This window comes from Phaethon aethereus (genome assembly GCF_964289735.1).
Source record: "Phaethon aethereus genome assembly, chromosome: 2".
Taxonomy (NCBI): Eukaryota; Metazoa; Chordata; class Aves; order Phaethontiformes; family Phaethontidae; genus Phaethon; species Phaethon aethereus.
Window position 1 is genome coordinate 113,341,565 of NC_138582.1, and position 21,015 is coordinate 113,362,579.

A 21,015-nucleotide genomic window follows, 5' to 3' on the forward strand; every position below is an offset into this window, starting at 1 on the left:
CCAATAACATGTCTCTCAAACAGCTAGATTACTGAGTGTACTACATTACTGAGCCTTATATTTTGTTCAAGGGCAAGAAATAAGCTGTCTGTTTTAACCAGGTTGGGTCAGCAGAAAGCAGAAAGTACAGGTTGGAAACTGTGTTTGGGTTCCCTTTGCTGTCCAAAAGTAAGTGTAAACAGGAGGAAGATCCCATCAATGCTGGCAGGCCAGGAGCCAAACAGGCACTTTGGGCTGAGCTGCAGGTATGTCTAGATGGCCTAATGAGTTAGCCCAGTGGTCCACGCAGGCCAGCTAGCTCTGTTGAGAAGCAGGGCACATCTAGCCAGATGAAATTACACCACAAGCCGGCCCTTGTGGCACTGGAGGCAGCTTAGCCGGAGCTGGTTCTGGTGTTTTGTACAGCACCATATTGAAGTGCATGGACATCTCCTGTCTTCCCACTCCAAGGCTTGGTTCTTCTGGGTTAGGGCTGAAGCACTGATATTACCTGTGCTACATCCCTTCTTTAAACAAAAATTCTAACAGGTCTCTCAACAGAGTCCTGTAAACTCGTTTAATTCAGCCTCTACAGATTCCGTCTTGCAGCACTTAAGGATAACCAAGTATCTTGCTATCTTTGTCAAAAGTCTGGAGTTATTATTTTATTATTATATTATTACTGGAGATCCTTGGCTTCCTGGTATTATGTTTTATTACTTTTGCACAGAGCATACCACATACCTTGGGGAGCAGTAAATGCTACTGCATGAAGCATATCAGCACACAGTTCTGCAAGTCTCACTGGAGGCACTATTACAGAGCCAGACGTCCAGCCAGGATCACCTTTGGTGGGTCACTCGCCAGCAAACTGTGAGAGTGTCCAAGACCCCAGATCACACTGCCAACCTGATGGAATCAAACACCTTGAGTGACAGCTGAAAATATATGTACAAGTCAGTCTTTAAAACCTTGACCCCTCTACAGACTTCTGGAGGACCTGCAAGTCCCCGAAGCGCTTTCTGTAACTCGGCCCCACAGTGTTACTCAGATACCATACATACTACTCATTTTAAAAGAGCCAGTTTTGACACATTAGGACCATTTAAAAAACAGCCCCGGTCTACACAGCTGACGCCCCTTGCCCTCCCCCTTCCTTGTCTGCTTCATCTGCTTTAGGGGCTCCAATGACATCTTCCTCATAAATGATAGAAGCTCAAGCAGCTCCTGCAGGGTCCCCTGGTCCTCTTCACCTTTCCTCTCATCCCACTTCCCATGTTCCCATACTTTTTCTGACAGTCCTCAGTAATCACACAGTAAAATTAAACCCCGTTCCCAGCCCCCACAGAACAGGCTCTCAGGTAAGCCCTTGATCCCAAAAATCACATCCACCTTCTTGCCTTCTCACACAGAGCTTCCCACACAGCTTTGTAGGTCCTCACACCAATAGCTAGTTTCTTTGCTCCTTGGAAATTTTCCATTCCCCTGATCTCTAGCCCACTGAAAAGACCTTTGGATCAAACCACCTCTTCCAGGTTTCAGCTAGCGTGTTGCAGTTAGTGACTCCATGCCTCTCATCTGCCAGAGACAAGCTTCAGCCTGTGCCAGCAAACCAGGCATCCCTCCTTCACGTAGGAGCATTTTCCATTACAGCACTTCCTGTAACAACTCCATAGCATCAGGCAGAGTTAATACAGCGTACTGCAGTGGACTTCCTACAGCGTCCCACAGGAGCAGGATGATTTCCAGCCCAAAGTGTAGAAATGCGTCTACTTCCAAAGAACGGGATATACCAACCTGCCCGTGTTACACTTTATACTTACCTTTTCATACCTCTGCATCTCTAAAACTGGACGGGTCCAGGCTATGCCAACTATTATCTGAAACACTCTTCTGGTAGTATTTCTGCTATGATAAAGCAGTTCATTAAAACAACAAGAAAACTCATTTCAATACCTGTTTCAGATTCTACTTAGCAGGAAGATTGCTCAAATACACCAGTTGTTAGTGGGAAACTGGAAGCATACAGCCAAGATTTAGACTTGCCAGTACTCCAGGCAGGAGTCAGATGGGACCGGAAGGGCAGGAATTTTGTGGGAGGGCTCCCGAGTTGAGATAAGGTCACAAACCCCACCACACTTGTATTCAAAGCTTTGAAACAGGAGAGGGAGACAGCTGAGGGCTTTAGGATAGGCTCACAGCCTATAGTCGCTGGCAGGATTTCACAGGGATCCAGGAGTGAAAGGAGGGGAAAGAACCAGTCAGGACAGAGCCACTTTCAGCACGGGCAATGGGAACTGCTAACGAAGGACAACAGGAAATAAAAGGAATGATTAAGAGCTGCAATATTTTATTGGTGAGTTTGACATCTGGTTAAACAATGCAAACGTTTGAAGCTTGACATCCAGTAGCTCTCCTATACAAACCATCGCAGTACCTCAGCAAATTCACAGGGCTGAAGGAGAAGCCATTTGAATGCTGCAGGCTCCCGGGAGCAGGGCAGACAGCAGTAGGCAAGCACATTAGCTGCGAGGAATGGGAGGGGGATGGAGGAGAGTGCAGGATATCCAGCTCTAGGCATCTGCCTTCCCTACCTCAATTTAACCCCCTAATTTCCCCAGGTGCTCTCTATAGAAACAAGCTTCTCCAGAGGGTGATTCACTACACTATGTTATACTGCTGCTCTACAGAGCTCCTTTGAATTTATTCCCCATTTCTTACAGAAATACTCTAAGTTGCTCTCACCAGCAACTGCAGAGCACACCCAGGGAGATGTGGTGGCTAATTTTGATGCCTACAGATGGGGACCATGAATCTCCCTTCCCTTTGCCCTCCCTCCCCAGCTACCCATTGTGAATTAACATGTAAACAAGTGGTATTCACCCCATATTCACAGCTGAGGAGTTTGTCAGGAAAGGACCTCTCATGTGCTGTCATACGTAGCAGACATATGCAGCAGATTCTAATGTCATTCTGATCCCAGATGGGCTTTTTGCATTTTGCCACAAACCCACTTTTTCTCTCTCACACAGCATCAGATCTGCCCAGGCAATGTCCACCACATTGGTAAAGTCGTCCCTGTGAATGCTCAATAAGGCATCCATTCGGGTGGAGAAGTGCATGATCTGCCTGCACAAATCTGCTGCCAAGCCACATGGATTTCAATCCATTCAAGTCAATAGGAGGGTTTTCACTGATTTTAACAGAGTAGATTTAAACAAATTTCACATGCAGAATTCATTCAGATATCAAGCTCCAGTTGCTCCTAAAATCTGACCAATTTGGGAAAAAATACACTGTCTTTCCTTCCCTATTTCCAACTAACTGTACTGTATCCAATTTCTGAATTAACATGATTTACCCAAAGGAAGACTTTTTTTTTTACTGGCTGTAATTATGTATATATTCACAACATATATTTTCTCTTATTAAAAAATTGCCCAAGTGATAACATGGAAAAGAAATGACGGTTCTGTGTTTGAAAGAACAACTGCACAGACTGAACGTTGCTGCTATATTAATATAGCTCTGACAGATGCTGTAATTAGAAAGTAAACGGCAAACAGAGGAATTTGTGCACTGTTTAGACTTCTCCAAAAACTAAAATGCTTCTTTAGTTCTATCTAACACTTCTTTAGAGAAGTGATAATGTCTTCATACCTGACCCTGGGGCTACTGTAAAATGTTAAAAACCCATCCCCACAGGTGTCATATGCCATAACTGCATGGCTAAATTTGCAAATTACTCCATTTTCTACAGTTCTATTCTAATTTTATCATCATTTCTAATGAGTTTCACTGTTTCCAGGAGCACATTATTTTTTTCTTGAAGGCAGGATGTATATGGTTTTTAGCAGTGATCTGTTCACATGCTGAATTAGATACAGAACGCAAATGAAGGAAAATAATATGCTACTTCCAGTACAAAAAAAAAAAATTTAGATTCTGTAGAAAGCAGGCAGGCAATGTGTTAGTTTAATGTACTGTTCTAATCTCTGCTGGAAAAAGATTTCTATGTTGGCACAGGGCACCAGAGAAATTAAGTGAGTAAACTCAACATGGCATCTGTCAAGAGACAAGGTATTTCTTCTATTCTGGTTTGATATCAGTATAGATTCTATTTGAAGGTAGATAATTTCCAATGTGAAAAAACCCAACACCAATCAAAAAAAAAAACAACAAAAAAACCCAAACAGGCACAATAACTAATAAAAGCAAACACACAGAACAATTCAGGGCATCTGGAAGAAAAGGTCAGGACTGTGGTGGCACAAATTCTGCAGATCAAGAGGTGGAAAACCCACCTAAAACTTCATCCTAGATAATGCTTCTAGGATGAAGATTCTAGATAATCTACTTCTTTCTAGATAATACTACATGAATACTATTAAATTAGACACATCTTATTTTCAGATGTGTCTAGAGAAGAAAAAAAAAACCACCTCAGGAAGGAAAATCATATCTAGTATTTGCAGTCCTCCAGGATCTGCTCTTAGGGACATTTCCAACTGAATCGCGGGAAAGCTTGTTGCTGCTACGGTCCTATCTGCCTGGAAGGACGGCAATGCATCAGAGCAGGGTAATGTTGCTTTGTTCTGGTGCAAACCAGAAGGCACAGGGTATAGCCCAGGTTCTCCAGCCCACACAGAGAGCCAAGGAATCACAACTAGTCAAAAAGAAGGTAATGAAACAAGAAATGGCAACTGCTTGATGGCAACAGTGAACTCTAGCCCTACAGCTTTCCCGTCTGCCGTCTTCCTCCTTCCCTAAGAGCAGTCTCAGGAACAGATTTTCTCCAGCTGTTCACAGTGCTGTTGGATCACCTGGGCAAGGTCAAGACACCGCAAAATTCGCCATTTCTCAGCAGCCAGCTCCTCCTTGGATACCTGGCCCAGCAGTTTTTTGGCAAAGAGGTTCTGATCCTGCATGAAAAGGCCCACAGCAGACCTTGGGGCTTGAGGGAAGTTCTCCAGGCATCCACTTGTGAAACAGAAGTTGATTTTCTTTTCACGTCTCATGCCTGGTCCCCTTTCTTCAATCCAAGTCAGAGGTCTAGTGTGGAGGAGCAGAGAAAAAGAAGAGTATTTATTAAGAAATTGAATTAACACTTCTAGTTTATGCTTTTTCCTCTGCATTTACAGAAAATGCCCTAGTAAATGCACCATTTTTAAATTTCAGTCATTGCATATTCAGGTAACATGTTCTGACCAACATGTGGCACTGTTACAGAGTTGAACACCAGGTAATAGTCTTAACTCTGCCACTGCTTCATGCCATGGCTTTCAGCACACCATCTAAGCTCTCTCCAGCTTTGTTTTCCCTATGCACAAAATGACGCCAGCAATGTCTAGCCATCTCAAAGGGAAGAAGGAAGTTTAATCTCTTTGTGGGCTTGGATGAAAAGTGCAGTTAAACATCCAAATATTTTGTGCATGATTCAATCACAGCTAAACTCACAAGGCCTTCAATGTCCAGTCATTCCTCCAGCAAGAATAAATTTACGTCACTCAAGTACATAATGATGACCCAGGTGCTACGGTGCAAGCTGAACACCACCCTTTTAGGATGAGCTGGACAGACAGCAAGTTCCCTCATGCAGACACTAGCGTCTGTACTCTCTGAACTTTTCAAAAATGTTTCTTTCTCTTCGCTGGGAGCACTGAGTTGATCCTAGAGATTACACCAGAAGATGTCAATTTTCCCTGTTTCAGCTATATAGACTCTCTGGCAGGTATTTCTTAATCAGAGTGAAGTCCTGCCTTTATGCCAAGATCATAGCCACAGTCTTCAGGCCAAGCATTAGTGGTGTCGGCTATTGACTGACACAGCTCACAGGTCCTTGTGCTTTCCTCCCCAAGTTTGTTTTTTCCTTCCCAGTTTGGCTGAGGAAAGAGGAGCCATGGGTTGCTTCAGGGGTCTTAACAGTCTCCCTGTCCCAACACTGCAATTGCTTGCAGAGGCTTTGAGGAATGGTCCTCAACAGCAGCCACAGCCACGATCCTCCCTTCCTGCTCTTTTGTCAACTGCCTAAACTGTGCCATTACCTTTCTACAGCTCATTCATCAGCACTCACTACTGCCTGTGTTTAGAGGATGCACATTATTTTTCTTACTTGGTTATTGATGACCCTTCCACAGTCCTTTATGGCCCACTTTAGTCTGCCACTCACAAATTATGAGGGCATCAATAGCATGGAAGAATAAATTCTGTCTCCAAGTACTGCCCATTAAATCTTCAATATCATTAGATCTGGAAAGAAAGTCCTTGTCAGACTACTCTGAATGCATTCTGCAGAGCACTCAGCTTAATGATTCTGCACCTCTCATCTTTTATGCTTTAGAATCCAGTTTCTATATTCACATCATTGTGTCAATTATTCTTTGCTCACCTCTACTGCCAAACACACACCCTACAAATTAAACATGGCCAGATGAACCTGACTGAACAGAATAAAACAACTGGAGGGGGAAAAAAAAAAAAAGGACATAAACCACAGCCTGGAAGAATGCACCAAAAAAAAACAATCCTCAGAGGACTAACAAATGCAAAGACACCGTGCGTTTCAGGAAGTCCCAAGGCTACGTGTCACTGTAGGCCAGAAGGGCGCTTGAGGGCCACATCACTTAGTGTTTTCTGTGTTCTCATCTTCCTTCCCCAAGGTGCCGGCTGTTGACCTCAGTCAGAGGCAGGCCACTGAGCAAGCTGGGTTTTGCTCTGATGCGACAGAGCCGGTTTTATGTTCTTATGATAGCAAAGAGCCACAGATGGTTCAGGCTACTGTTATTCAAAGCTGCTTTATCTCAGGTAGGCAGATATGAAGAAACCAGTGGGCAGGCATAGGCAAAGATCTCCACCATGTAACAGTGAGGAGTCCATGATATGATCCAAAACAGGCAGCATCAATGCAGGGTCACCAACCTGGGGTGATCTAGAGCAGATGCACACCAATGATCAGGCTCAAGCATATGCCACCTTCTGCTCTAGCTTGGGGAAGCCACTGAACCAGAAGCACAACCATGCAGATTTTAATCAAAGTTATTAAAATGACTGATTTAGATCAGTGAACAGGAAAATGTTTGGTTTATTAATAGATTTATCTTCTTCTGTGATTGTTTTTTTAGTTATTTCCCCAAAGAGAGGTTGATTCTACTTGATTGGTAACTAAAACATATTGATTTTTAATTAGTAACAACTTCTATACTGAAATTAGTCCCTTTTTTTGCTATGTATGTATGCTGCAAGTCCACACATTATTTAAGCCATTTTTTAGCTTGAGAAAAAAATTGTGAAGGGCTGCTGGTTTTTTAATAGATAATGTACCCATTTTCATTAAAGATTTGTATCAAAGTATTATCTGGTTATGGACATAGTTATTTATAAGTATTAGTAGTGTTACTTAGAAGCAACAAATCCAGCATTTTTGGTAGCTGAATGAAGACACATTAAATATGTGGACGGTTAAAGAAGAAAAAGAAAGTTTAACCAAACACTAATAAACCATTTTTATACTGACTTTTTACAAAGCAAGAACTATATGCAGTGAAGAAACCTCCCTGACTTTCTATGATCATTCTGTCTTTCCAGATTTCAGACTGGTAGAGCTCTCCCAGCTACGTTTTATTCGGAGATTGGAAGAGACTTTCTGCTTTTCTGATTCCTTGTTTCCTCAAGTAACGAGTGGCCTCAGTTGGACTGTGCTAGCTCAATAAACCAAAATGAAGCCAACACTCTTTGTACCTGCAGAAGAATTAAGCTGGTTTCATGCCTGAAAGAATTCTGGGTCCACTCAGCTTAGTATTTTATGCAGCAACTTTTGCAGAAAGCATGTATTACATGATTTTTTTATGGATGTTCAATTTGAAGTTATTTTATTAGACTTCATAAGCTTAGATTTCAATAAAAACATCATTTCAAATGTTTATTGTCAGAATATGTGTTCAGAAAATGTCTTCAATTTCTTTTAAACATCTTACTTTTCATGCTTTGAAAATGCCAGTATTTTTTATTTACCATGCAATCAAAAAGGGCTACCTTACCTTGGATGGGAATGAGACAATTAGACCCTACTACCCCTAGTCAACATCAAAGGAGACATCTCTTCGGCTCGCATTAAAATTAATTTTTGACTTTTACTTGAATCCAGGCTCTGTAATCCTGGGACAGGAACCACAGTCCCAAACCAGCTGTGCTGTCAGTAGAGGTTTGGCTTTTCCTGCATTGCTTAATGTTTTATCACAGAGAGGCCGTCAGCTCAACTGCCTTGGAAACACAACAGAGGCAGAGGTCATCTCTCAGCTAGCTGGGCGTCAGGCATTAACACACACCTCCAAAATCCACCCAGAGACAGACGAGCAGCCAGTGCGGGCTGTGCAGCAGAGACAGGCTATAGCCTTTGCACAAATCCCTGCTTAACAAGCAGAACACAGGCTCCTGCATTCTGCACCTGCTATATTTTCCAAGGCAGAAAACAGGCTGAATTAACCTGATTTCTCAAGGTTAGTGTATTCATGCCTTTCAGAAAAGGATGAGAGAGCTCTCAGGAAAGGTGCAGACCTTTCCCATCCCTCAGCAAAATAAAGGTTGGGCAAATTAGAGCCGTAACGCAGCCACCATTACTGCTGGGCCATAACTTCACTTGACAGAGAGTGGGCCAAATTCTCTACTGCTGTAACTCCACTGACGTCAATGGGGGAAGGTCAGCAGGAAATATGGCCCCGCCACTGAACAGAATACAGGAACGCTATGTAACTTTCCAGCCGGCGTAAATTATCCCAGACGCATGAAGTTGACTGTCTCCGAGGTCATTAAAAAGCTCATGGTGACAAAATACTTACTGACCCATACAAATAATTAGCGGTGGGCTAAGAAAAGTGGGTATCTGTTAGTGGTGTAGAGCAGGAAAAAAAAACAGGAATCCAGAAAGGATTCTGTATCTAGCAAATATCATACATAGCAGCTAAGGACTACCTAGGAGACAGGACAGCCAGGGAAATGTTTAAGCCACCCGCTAGTTCCACCTGCTGGAATTAGTTCAAAATCTCACTCTATATAGATCTTTACAGCTACTCGTGTTACTAGCAAATTGGTAAGAGGGTAAATAACGCTTGTATACTGAGTTCTGTCCTCTCACAACTGCATTTTAAAAGGAATTGGAAAGTATGTTTCATTTAAAGAGAGAGGAAGATTGCCAAGACAAGATGCTAATCCCATGATAGCAATGATACAAAGCAAGGGGCTTTGTAGGACTGGCTGATAAAACGCTTAACTAGACCCACGGTGAAACTAACAGTTCAAATGAGCACTGACTATTCAGTCCCCAAATAGCTACTCCTTCAGGTTATTACTTTAACTAAACACTTCTCTAGAGTTCTTAAAGAAGTAAGCATTTGTGTTCAGTTGTTTCTCCCTGTTTATTATTCCTGGTTGGGTTTTTATTGTTTTAGGTGGTCTAGCAGTACAAGTGCAACAAAAAAGGGTAATTTATTACAAACGAAGATAGGTCAGAATATTTTACCACGGGGTTTTATTTTCCCCTGCTCTCCCTAATCTTCTCATCTGCTTCTTGTCATATGCCTATGAGGGGGGTCATCTGTCTCAAAGGCAGTGTGTGCTGTATGGAAAAATGGGAAAATAAGAGTGAACGGAAAGGAACAAACTGTTTGTTCACCATTCCTACCTCCTAGAAAACATATAGAGCTTGGGTAGCTTCTCCGTACCTTTTCATGTCAGACAATTCTCAAGTTGCATCTATACCATGCAGTAAACTGTTGTCTTAAGTAACTTCAACCTAGCTGAAAGGACATGGCCTCCAAGCAGATGGCCCAGAATGACCAAACCAGAGAGTTTCCAGCAAAATACACTGCCAGACTTCAGACCAAGTTGAGTACTCTATCCACAGTATGAAACACTGACTACTTACTTCATGGTCATATTTAAAAATACACTATTTTATAGCAAGGACATTAAAAATTTACTGTTTGATAGCAAGGCTATTGTTATCATATTATAACAGAGAGAGCAAACTCATCATTATAAAATGTATCATCAAAAGAGTTTTCTGCAAGAAAGTCATAGCTCAATGACTGGAAAAAATGACAAGTAAGTCCAGCTGCTGGATTCTCACTCAGCCTGACACATTCATGCAACAAAAGCAAAAAGACAAGAAATAGGCAACATACTGTTGTCCTACTCAGGAAAAATCTAGGAAGTTTCAGGACTGCAGATTAGGCATTAGTCAAGAGCAAACTCTGCATGTTGGCCTTTCAGTAGTTTATTATACTTCTGCTCGAAATGTGTCATTTTCTCTTAACCTCCAGCTAGTACTACATATTAGCACAAGCATTATAGTGTTATAAGCTAAAGTATTATAACTAGTGCATAACCTTTTCAAACAGTCATATATTTTCAACCTTTAACGCAAGGTTAGCTTTCAATGTACAGCTAGAATGTCTCATGCTAAACAAAAAATATCCTGCCTCTGAACAATTTTTCAGAGTGCAAGATAAGGGCCTTTCTGTCTTGGGCATGGTATAATGCATTATGGGCCCATTCCTACATCCAGACATCAGAAAAGAGCTTTCAAACCCCCTCGTGCTCTTCAGCAGACATTGGTTGGTGGTGGCTCTTTTAACCGTGATTACTATAAGAAGCATTTTCACGTCTGTTTCTCTTGTACACTTGCACGCCAGCATCCAACCATTCTGTTTCCACAGGAGGAAGAGAGGATAACTCCTGCAGACGATACCTGAGGAGCCTGGCTCACCTGCTGCCTTGGCCATTACTCACTTCTTGTTTGCTGTCTGAAAGTGAACAGTCATTCTGGAGTAATTCTTATCCTTCTGCTTTTCTCTGGTGGCAGAGGTAACAGTGAGGTCTCCAAAGAGGTCAATCAGCCAAGTCAGTCGAGCAATTCCACTGAAAGCTGGGAATCCTGTTTTGTTCTCATCAAGGACGCTACCTGGTGCAACAGCAACAGAAAGTCTTGAGAAATGGGGAAGAGAATAACACACTCTGTACAGGAAAGGCTGAAGAAACTGCAGTGTTACAGGCTTAGAGATCAGGGTGTAGAAAGGCCAGGAGTGGGTGGATGGACTGAGTAGGAAGTCAAACATGGTCAACCTTGAAATGGATCAGTTGGTGAGCTATGACAGAGAAGACTGCACAAAGTACATATCCAACAAACCCTTCAGGACTTGTTGAGGACAGGAGGGTGTATGTGGATTTAACAAGGGAATAAAGGAAGAAGAAAACAATGGCTCAAAAATCTCTCACAGCTCTTCCGGGTCCAAACACCAGGATGGAAGACTAAAGGTCCCCACTAGAAATTGAAACACTTCCTCAGAGCTCATCCTCCTCTCTGAGACCAATATGAATGAGAAATTGGCCACTACCACCAAAGTACAGAAGCAACGAGGAAGTGCTCTCTCCTCCATACAACAAGGCATGGGCTTGCGTTCTTCACCAGACAGCAGAAAGAGATTATCAAAGAACCAGCCCATAGAAGACAAATGTTAAGGCAAAGGTGCTTTCCAGACAGTTCTGTAATTTCATGGAAATATCCAGAACTGATACCTGTGTCTCTATTCAGTTTATAGACAGACTCTTGTCTAAAAGGACTGAATGAAGCCTGGAAGGACCGGCATCTGTGTGGAGCAGGCAGACAGATCCATGTGGACTTTGATTTCCTCACAGCTACTGACCTGTGAAATGCAATGTTCCCTTCACCAGGTCTTTCCCAGCCACCTCTTTTTTCAGCTGCTTGTACTCTTCAGTCAGAAGCTCAATGTGCTCCACATGGAGTACTTTACCTGCCATTAAGAAAAAAAAAAACAACCCACACCAAAAATCAGGACAGACTAAATAAGAGCTTTCTGTGCTTAGGCACACCTAAGCAGTAAAGGCTTCACCAGCCACCAGTGGGAACTCACTTAGAAATGTTCTCACGCATGGCTGGCAAAATGATGTCAGGAAGAAAACGGAACACTGGCCCTGTGCTGAGGCATCAATCTGGGTTAAGGATTTTCAGGAGACAAGAACTATGGTGCCTACAAGAACAGTAGCCACTATGTTTAACAGAAACTCTGTAATGAAACCCTATACCCAATGAAGTCTGAAACACAAGTCTTCAAAGTAAAAGACAGATTAATTCTTGGCCTCTTTCCCCTCACATTCCCTTGTTCTGCATTTTTCCTCCCAGGGTAGTAGGAAAGAAAAAGGAGGGGAAAAAAACAGCATAATGCTCAGACCCAGATTGTAACAATATGTTAAGGAGTACCTCCCTCCATTGCAATTTATTGGGCTAGTTTGGAATGGAGGCTATCCAATACACACTGAATGTGGCCCTCATTCAATACGTTTTTCTGGACGGTTTCCAGGAGAGTCCAGGCTGCTGACAGTAACTGCTGCTGCTTCAAGAGAAGACGCATAAATTCTGCTCAATGGCAAGCCATTTGGCGAGCAACAAGGCAGTAAGTGGTGTTGGTACAGGGAAACAGCAAAAAAGAAATCCTATACCTCCAGTGTTTTAGGACAAAAATCACAAAGGAAATTTTTAAGCAGCAGTGGTATAAACAGTGCAGCTTGTCCAAATGGTTTGCACTCTGCTCCCGCCCGACACTGTTCTGTTCCTTGCAGTCCCATATATCCCCACTGGCCTCAAATGAACTGCCAGCTTCTGGTCTTTGGCACCGCAGGGATGGGACCACACACTTTCCAGAAATAAAGAGATTTTGCTTAGAGACAAGCTGTCTTTCAGAGAGGATGCCTTGCTGGCCTACAATAGCAGGAGCAGCTGTGTGTGACCAGCATATCACACACACTAGAAAGTAGGAGAGCTGTTTACAGTTTTATTTTCAGGGAGAGAGAGGACAGGGAAGTGCACAAGTCCAGTGGCTACACTCATTAAATGCTTTGCTATCACTGTGACAGAAATTTCCTTCTCTAGTTGCATTCTTAGTGTCGCAAGCAGAGGCCAGTGCTTTTGTGAGGGCAAACGTACCTTACTCGTCGCCTTGACATTTGTGTGTTTATTTCCCCATTGGCACATGTCTTAAATCCTAGATTGACACATCTCTGATGTACATCATGATTAAGAGTAGACTGGAGCCCTGCCTTTGAGTTTGATGCCTTCAGTGCTCCCAAACAGGTAATGTTGTTTACACCCTTGAGAACAAATGCCCTTACCTTTCTGTTCAGCCATCTCCCAGAGCTCATGGGCTGCCTTAGCAGACAGAGCCATGGGGTACTCAACGAGGACATGTTTCCCAGCTTCTAAAAACATTCTGAAAGGGATACAATATCAGTCTTTAAAAAGTATATTATCGTAATCATCTCTCTGCACTGTGCAAGCTGCTTCTCATTCCCACAGTCAGACCCATATGGAGAAATGCACAATGCAGAGTAACAGACATAAATGGCAAGGTGCCTAGAAAGGATGGTATGGTGGCTACATCACACATTTAAACACCAGGAGAGCTGTGTTTTAAAAATTCTCTGTTTTCAACAGAATTCCCTCATCCACCTACAGCAAGTCACTAAAATGCCACATTGTTGAGCACTGCAATTTCTAGCTTCCAGACACTTGAGTGGCTGGAGTAGAGCACTGGAGTTCATTTCCTCTCTATAATCTATGAGGAAAGGCTTTGAATCCTGTTTTAAGCTGCCTGTCCATCAAACACAGGCCTAGAGGTATGCAATTGGAGTTACTTGGGAAATGAATACCTCTTAAATCCTACTCTCTTCCAGGGCTTATTGAGTGCTCTAGGGAACTCACTATCATTCACTTCAGGCTTCTAGTCTGGCAGTCTTTCCTCCAGTGTCTGCATCGTGTCCTGCAACAGCTTTACACTGCTCCTCTATGTTTCTAAATTATAGGGGAAAGGATGGGAAAAGGGGAAAAAAACACCTCCAAATACCTGATGGTTTCTTCATGGGTTCTGTTCTCTGTGCTGATGAAGGCTGCATGGATCTCCTTGCTTCTTAGAGCATCTTCCAGGCTAATCTGCTTGGCCTCATTAATATTGCCAAAACTTCTCCTGCGTATTTAGCATAAATACAACCACATCATAGCCATCACAATCCATTCTTCCCAACTGCATTTTGTGCAGCAGCACTTAGATACTGTTTCCATGGACCTCTGTCTCACTGAGTTCAATCAGGGTAGAACAAAAGCGGCTTGTAATTCAGGAAGGGCAGAAGCACTTACAGACAGAAGTGGAGCGCTCAAAAGGAGAAAACAGATGGGTCAGTGTGTAGGTGGTGGTATCAGTACAGAAACAGTCCTGCTGTTGAAGTGTAAAGTGTTTTCCGGTTTTGTTTTTTTGGTTTTGGTGTTTTGTTTTTTTAATAAGCATAAGTATGATAGACCCTTTTTTAAAAGACTGACTTGAAAGACAACAGTGCTCCTGTGGGAGAAATTCTCCCCAATGTTGGACAACATGGGCAAAAGCACTTCAGTTGGCAGGGCCACATGCAACTACGAGTACAGACAAGCAGGAGAGGGACAAAGCAGATGTTTGGCTGTGACGACTCACACCTTGCAACTCACATACCATGTCAGTGCTAAGGGAAAGGCTCTCTTGGCCATCACCCTGAGCACATCTCCACCTGAAAACAAAACACACACACTCCCCCCAAAAGCCCTTTGCATTAGTAAAGACTGGAGCAGACATCTTGACAGTGTTAGAATAGATGACAGATGGCATGAAAGTAGGCCACAAGCAGGACTTGAAAGCAAAGACAGGTAATGTTTGTATGTGATTGCAATGCAAAGAGCAAGGCAACATATCCAAGCAAGCTGTCTGTGAACTGTGCATTTCCATGCCACTGTTTCTCAACAGAAGTAATGGAAACCCTATCTTCAGTGTTCTTCAAGGCTAGCTGTAGCACTAGCAAAGGCATGCGGGAACCAAGAGCGTATTTGTCAGGGAGATAAACTAGATGACCTAATGGGTCCTTTAAGTCCCAAACAACCCTGACTGCATCATTTAAATATAGCTGGAAAAATACATTCACAGTAGGAGATTCATACAGGTACCGCCTAACTATTTAAAACCTTTGTGCTCCGCTGTTGTGGAGCAGATGGTCTAGCAGGAATGTTCAGAGGGAAGTGTATGTGTAACACAGTCTTGCTAAATTTCCATGGCTCCAAGGCAGTGAGAAAAACCATAAAGTTTCTCTTTAAGAAGCAACTTTTCTGTATGTACTAAATTATGAGACTTTCTTTAAAGACATCTACAGGTTCAGTATTTGATTTAAAAAAAAAAAGTAAAATAGAATTTTAGGATGAAGTTGCAGCGTTAGGAGCTTTACAACGTGTTTTTGTAAAAAAGTTTTTAAAAAATTTGTAAAACATCTTATGTTTTTAAAAATTTCTATAAATTTCATGCAGACATTAGCTCATTAGTGTAATTATTGTCTGTACCATCCAATACCTACAGGAAATTTCAGTTAGAATTGCATTTCTTTTTATCACACAGATCCTGCAGCGAGAACATCTCTCAGCTTTTATTTTAGTCATTTCTGCAAGGTATCTCGCTAAGGTAACCTATTTGTTCCCTCTTGCAAAGCTTTTCTGTGCTCATTTCCTAGCTGCCACTCAGAATGACAGGCATATTTGCATAAACTTTCCCTTTTCAGACAGCCTTAATTACAAGAGAAACATAAAACTTCGGATATTCATCCCCTGCTGCCCTTAAATAATAGCCCTCCACATGGAAAGGCATGTGCACTGGAAGAAAGAAACATTACAATATCCATATTAAAAATGCTAAGGTGAAATTTCTAACCTGGATACAAATCCAAAGAGTTTCAGGTGCTCAGAAGGGCTGGAAGGCAGCGGATTCATCAAGTCTCGGATCCGTGCTAAGCCAGCAATTCCAACTCCAACTACCACGGTCCCAAACATTTTGTTAATCTGACCAAAGGAGAAAAAAAAAAAAGCGCAACTTTTTTTTTTTCTTTTAGCAGGGAGAGGAGCCGCTGGGAGGGGAGGTGGGAGGATGGATTACTCTTGAACCCTGCTTTCGTACAGCCAAACCTTATTCAGATGTCAGCAACCAGCTAACACAGATGTGATGCTATAGGCTACTGAGTTCACTCACATCCCATTGAAAAGTGGTCAACCAGTTCAGCTTGTCATAGGACTGGTTTTGAGACTTGTATTTAACAGCTATTATATCACAACTCCGGCATGAAGTTCTTCCTTTCCGTGAATAGAAGGCAGACTTCAAAAGTGAGACATTCTTCTATTTATATCGCCACTTCCATGTTCGAAAGGAGCCAAAAGGTTCTGCAAACCCAGCAGAGCTTTATATAAACCCTGCTGACTTCCTGAGCATCTGCAGCACAGCCTGCTCCGGACTGCCACACGGACATTCACAGTGCACAGCAGCATAGCTGGAATACTTTGGGAGAGGAAACAAAGAGCATCTTTTCATCCCCCATGTAACCACTGGCACGCCCTACGATGTCAAGATGCACCCAACCATCTGATAATTTGGTCAAGATGCTTGTTTGACATTTCCATGCATGAAGAAACTCTGCCATCTCTTTGATGACAAGCAGGCATGTCCTCAAGATTTACATCTCCCAAAAGCACATTCCTGCCATAATTGCATCATACAGAGGACAAGCCAGGTATTGCACTCACTGGCCGGGCTGCTGAGCCACTGGTAATAAATTCTTCTGTTGGTTTTATGATTTGCCATTGATTTGCGGAAGCACTGGGCTACCGGTGTAACCTTTCAAACCTGCACTGTTCCACCACCCTGAGGACTGGCAACACTTCGTAAAGTAATTTTAAGTTCTACAGAAAAAACAGCCTAAAACCAAGCCAAGTCAGCCCCTCTGTGCTTTTTGTTCCTTCCACCCTATGACAGCATTCCTTCAAACTCTGTTTCTTCTGTTTCAGTGTTCTCTTTCCTGCCACTGATGATCTCTTCATCTGAGGCAACTCTTTTGATTGCTTCCGCTTCCTGGCTGCAGCCCTTCAAATCCTTCTGAGACTTAAAAGGATAAATGGGCAACCCCAATTCACTCTTCCTTGTGGCTCTTGTCTATTGGGATCACAGTGCAGCAGCACAGCCATAAGTGACCGTTCTGACAGTGTTAGAGATTGACAGCTGCTAAGAAACTACATCAGCTGGCACAAAGAAGAAAAAAATAAAAGAAAGTCCCTCTACAATCACATGTTGTATCTGGATTTTGTTTTCCTATAAGCTCCTGCCTACCTATATATTCCTGTCGGTGCTGAACTCTGCTTACTTTATACATGCCGAAAGGGTACAAAGGTAAAACACACAGTGGCATGTTTAATATAAAAGGAAAAATGAGTGATATTGGAAGAGTTCTCTAGAGGGATTACAGTAACATGTCATTACCAGATATTTGAGGTATAATGTGATGACACTGCTCACCAGGGAAGAGAGATGTATAGGGCAGAGAGAGAGCGCCGGGGAGGGGAAAGGAGGGTAACATAACCACACAACCCATTTTCAGTTCCACCGACAGGCAGAGTCCTTGTCTGGGCTTTCAGTTACGCTCACTTTTCTTTATGGCCAAAGAGAAAAGAGACTGACACTTGCAGAATGATGTCAGCTGGAGGGAGCCCCTGGAGGTCACCCAATCCAAACCCCACTCAGCTGCACCAGGGCCATGCCAAGCTCTGACTGTCCCCACAGATGGGAATCCAGCAACCTCCCAGGGCCCCTTGCTGCAGTGTTTCACTGCCCTCACAGCAAGAACAACTTCTTAGTATCTACTCAGAGTTTTCTGCATTGCCTTTTGCCATTTCACTGCACATCTCCCAAAAGAATGTGGCTCCAGCTCCTCTACATCCTCCCATCAGAAAGCTATAGGCAGCAATAATACCCCCCCACCCTTTGCCCTTCTTTTCTGGAGGCTGGACAAACCCAGTTCCCTAACCCTCTCCTTCTTTCTTTGCTTCAGCCCCCTGACCATCTTGGTGGCTCTCCACCATATTTGCTTCTGTATTTAACTTATTTCTCATACCAGGGTACACAAAACTGGACACAGCACTGCAGGTGTAGCCAGGTCCTATTGGCTACACTCTTGCTAATACAGTTGAGGACATGGTTGGCTTTCTTCGGCAGAAGAACATGCTGTGACCTGAAGTTCAACTTGTACACCAGCATCTACAGGTCACTTTCTGACTGCCCAGCCAGGCAGTCCCCATCTGTACTGGTGCACAGGGTTATTCCACCCTGGACAAGGGACTCTATGTTTGCCTTTGCTGAACTTCATGATGTTCCTGTCTGCCACTTCTCCAGCCTGCGCCAGGCCCCTCTGGTATATTGACGACTCCCCTGTTTGATTTCATCCACAGACTTGCCAAACCTATTCTCCATTCTATCATTCAGGTGGTTAATAAAGACATGTAACAGTATTGAAAATGAGAGCAATACTTGCCCTTTTCCAGTCACCAGGAACCTCTCCTGATAGCCAAGTGGCTTTGCAGTGACATCAACCAGCCAGGGGCTGCTGTACATCCAATTAGCTCAAGAGCTGTATCACTGTCTTCCTCTACTGTGGGTAACGCTACATTCCCACAGACTCTGTTAGCAGACTCAGAAAACAAGGAGGTCTGAGGACAGACCTTGCTAGTGAAAGCCAGGGCAAAAAGAGGCATCAAGTACCTTTAACTTCCTTCACCCTGGCCCCACTGCGTAGCAGGCTCATATTTTCTCAGCCTTGTTTTTGTTCCCAGTGTACCCCAAGAAACTCTTCCCATAGGTTGTTTCAGCTCCAGCTGAGCTTTGCCTTTCCCAGCTCTGTCCCTGCAAGCTTGGCCACTGTCTCTGTGCCCCCCCTGGATAGTCTCTCCCAGCTTGTGCACCCTTTTTGTGTTTAAGCTCAGTCAGGAGGTTCTTGCTGATCCACACCGGCTTTCTGCCATTCTTGGCTCTGGCACACTGGATTTTGGGGCGCCTGTGCTCTGGGGAGGTCATCCCTGTAGATCAACCTCAGCCCCACTGCCCCCCCAGGGCAGTCTCTCATAGGACCTTGCCAAGCAGAGCCATCAAGAAGCCAAAAAAATGCTCTTCTGAAGTGTATGGTTGTAATTCTTTAAAATTTAGATTCATAAAGGGCTCCAGTGTGAATCAGGACCAGGTCAGCAGAGGTTTAGAAGCATTCCAGCTGGAGAGCAGCTGATCAGAGACTTACTTTAAGTTCAGAAATTTTCAAGGTTACTGGAGTGTTAAGCTGTTAATATTTGCCTACTGCCTTTAGCAGGAGTGGAAGTTGCACAGCAGACAAATTCCCCTGAAGCTCCTACAGTCATCTTGTTTCCAAGAACTGCTTTTTTTTCTGGTGAGCTGCTGACCTCCTGTTCGAAGTGGAGAAGGTAGGGGAGCGAGCTACCTTCTTCCACTACCATGAACAAAGAACATCTCTCAGCAGACGCTCAGGTTGCTGAACATCAGGATTTTTGCCTCTCCTTTGAAAAAGCTTTCTAAGTTTCACCTGATGAACAACTTCTGACCTCCCCAAAAGTCACATTTAAGAGAAGCAAGATGATTTCAACCTAGGAACAGAACCTGTTACTATGCAACCTGTTGCCATAGCAACCAGCCATTCAGTCCAGGTCAAGGGTTTGCAGGCTAATACGGTATCCATATGGAAATATACAGCTACTAAATGTACATTACAGAACCTTTGCTAATGCATGTAGCTAAGAGGAAAAATTGCTATGTCTGCATCCCTGCTGCTGCTTTTTATTACCCTCATTTTGCTCACACAACAAATCCTGGAGCTGCTCAGGGAGAAAAGTAAATTAGATATTTTTTGGAACTGTCATGAATCAGGTAAGAGCAGAATAGAGAATACTCATCTGAGAGTCCAGATGAATATATGAAAATTTACTCCTTATTTCAAATCTTTACAGTAGGATAACAGCTACAGTTATTTTTCAGGTACAAAAACGATGAAAGGAAGCCCAAACCATAAACTGCTGTGCCTGCCTTCCATGCCTTTTCCTTAGGATAGGTGACCTTGGTTAAAGCTTTGACAGAAAGATTTCAGAGGCATTTTCAAGGCTGCTGAACTTTGGCTCCTGTTGTACTGTAAGTGATATAACAGTATATCAGCCAGTGTGCAAAAGCATTTTTCTCCACCCTTTCCTAACCGGCTGTATGAAAGCAAAGGGGCTGGTGAGAAGATTAGAAAGGGATGTCCTTCATGCTCACAGCTTGTGATTCAAGAGTGCCTCCCACCACCCATCTGCAACCACCCTCATCTGGTTGCAGGCAGTCCTGCCAGCCCCAAGGGTCCCCTCAGAAGCAGGGCGAGGAGCACGGTGGCTGCTGGCTGGTGCGGGAGCTCTTCCCCACTGACAGCCAGACAGTGGCTCCTCATACTGAGGGAGATGAGCCCTGCACGACATTAAGAAGCAGACCTGAGAAAAGCATCTAGCTGAAGAAGATCATTTATCCTACATCAATATATCTTTGTCCTGTCACCCTTCTGCTCTGTTGAGTTTTTTGTGCTTGTGCTGCTTATTTCCTCCATTGAATAGATAGCGACTACTCTGTAGCAAAAAAAAAATGCTTTATAACCAAGTATTCTTGCAAAGTTTATCAGTAAAACAGGAACATTCAGCAGCAAAACAAGCAATGCCCAAAAGGATCGGTCACCCAGCAAATGTGTTGCTCCCCAGTACAATCACAGTGGAACTCCAGTCATTTCAAAACCGCCAACACTCACAGAGGTAAGCTTTAGGGAAGTGATGCTTACTTCTGGTCTGTGCAACATTGCTAAGGCCATGCATAGCCAGTGCAGAGGCAAGATAAAAGGCAGAACTTAAGAATTATCTCCCCTTCAAGAAAATTTTTCATGGCATATACACTATGAGAGTGGGTACCTTCTCTCATGATATATAGAGAATTTCAGTAAGCCTTGTGCATTCTTCAGGCAGTTTTCAAAGTCTTGTTCCCACAGGTATGAATGAGTGACTCACATCTAAAATAAAAATATTTTGCAATTAATGTCACCTGCAATAGCATAACAGAGACGTGGGAG

The 21,015-nt window shown here is 43.3% G+C and overlaps 1 protein-coding gene across 1 annotated transcript; it reads right to left on the bottom strand.

Annotated features, from left to right (window-relative positions):
* Positions 1-4,757: 4,757 nt before the first annotated feature.
* On the bottom strand, positions 4,758-15,883 carry BLVRA (biliverdin reductase A; the record flags this gene model as incomplete). The annotated part of the gene is made up of 6 exons (XM_082015017.1): positions 4,758-5,031; positions 10,765-10,932; positions 11,675-11,786; positions 13,162-13,259; positions 13,893-14,012; positions 15,765-15,883. The coding sequence occupies 6 exons, from the start codon at positions 15,881-15,883 to the stop codon at positions 4,758-4,760; spliced, it is 891 nt and encodes a 296-aa protein (XP_081871143.1).
* Between the last annotated feature and the right edge of the window lie 5,132 nt (positions 15,884-21,015).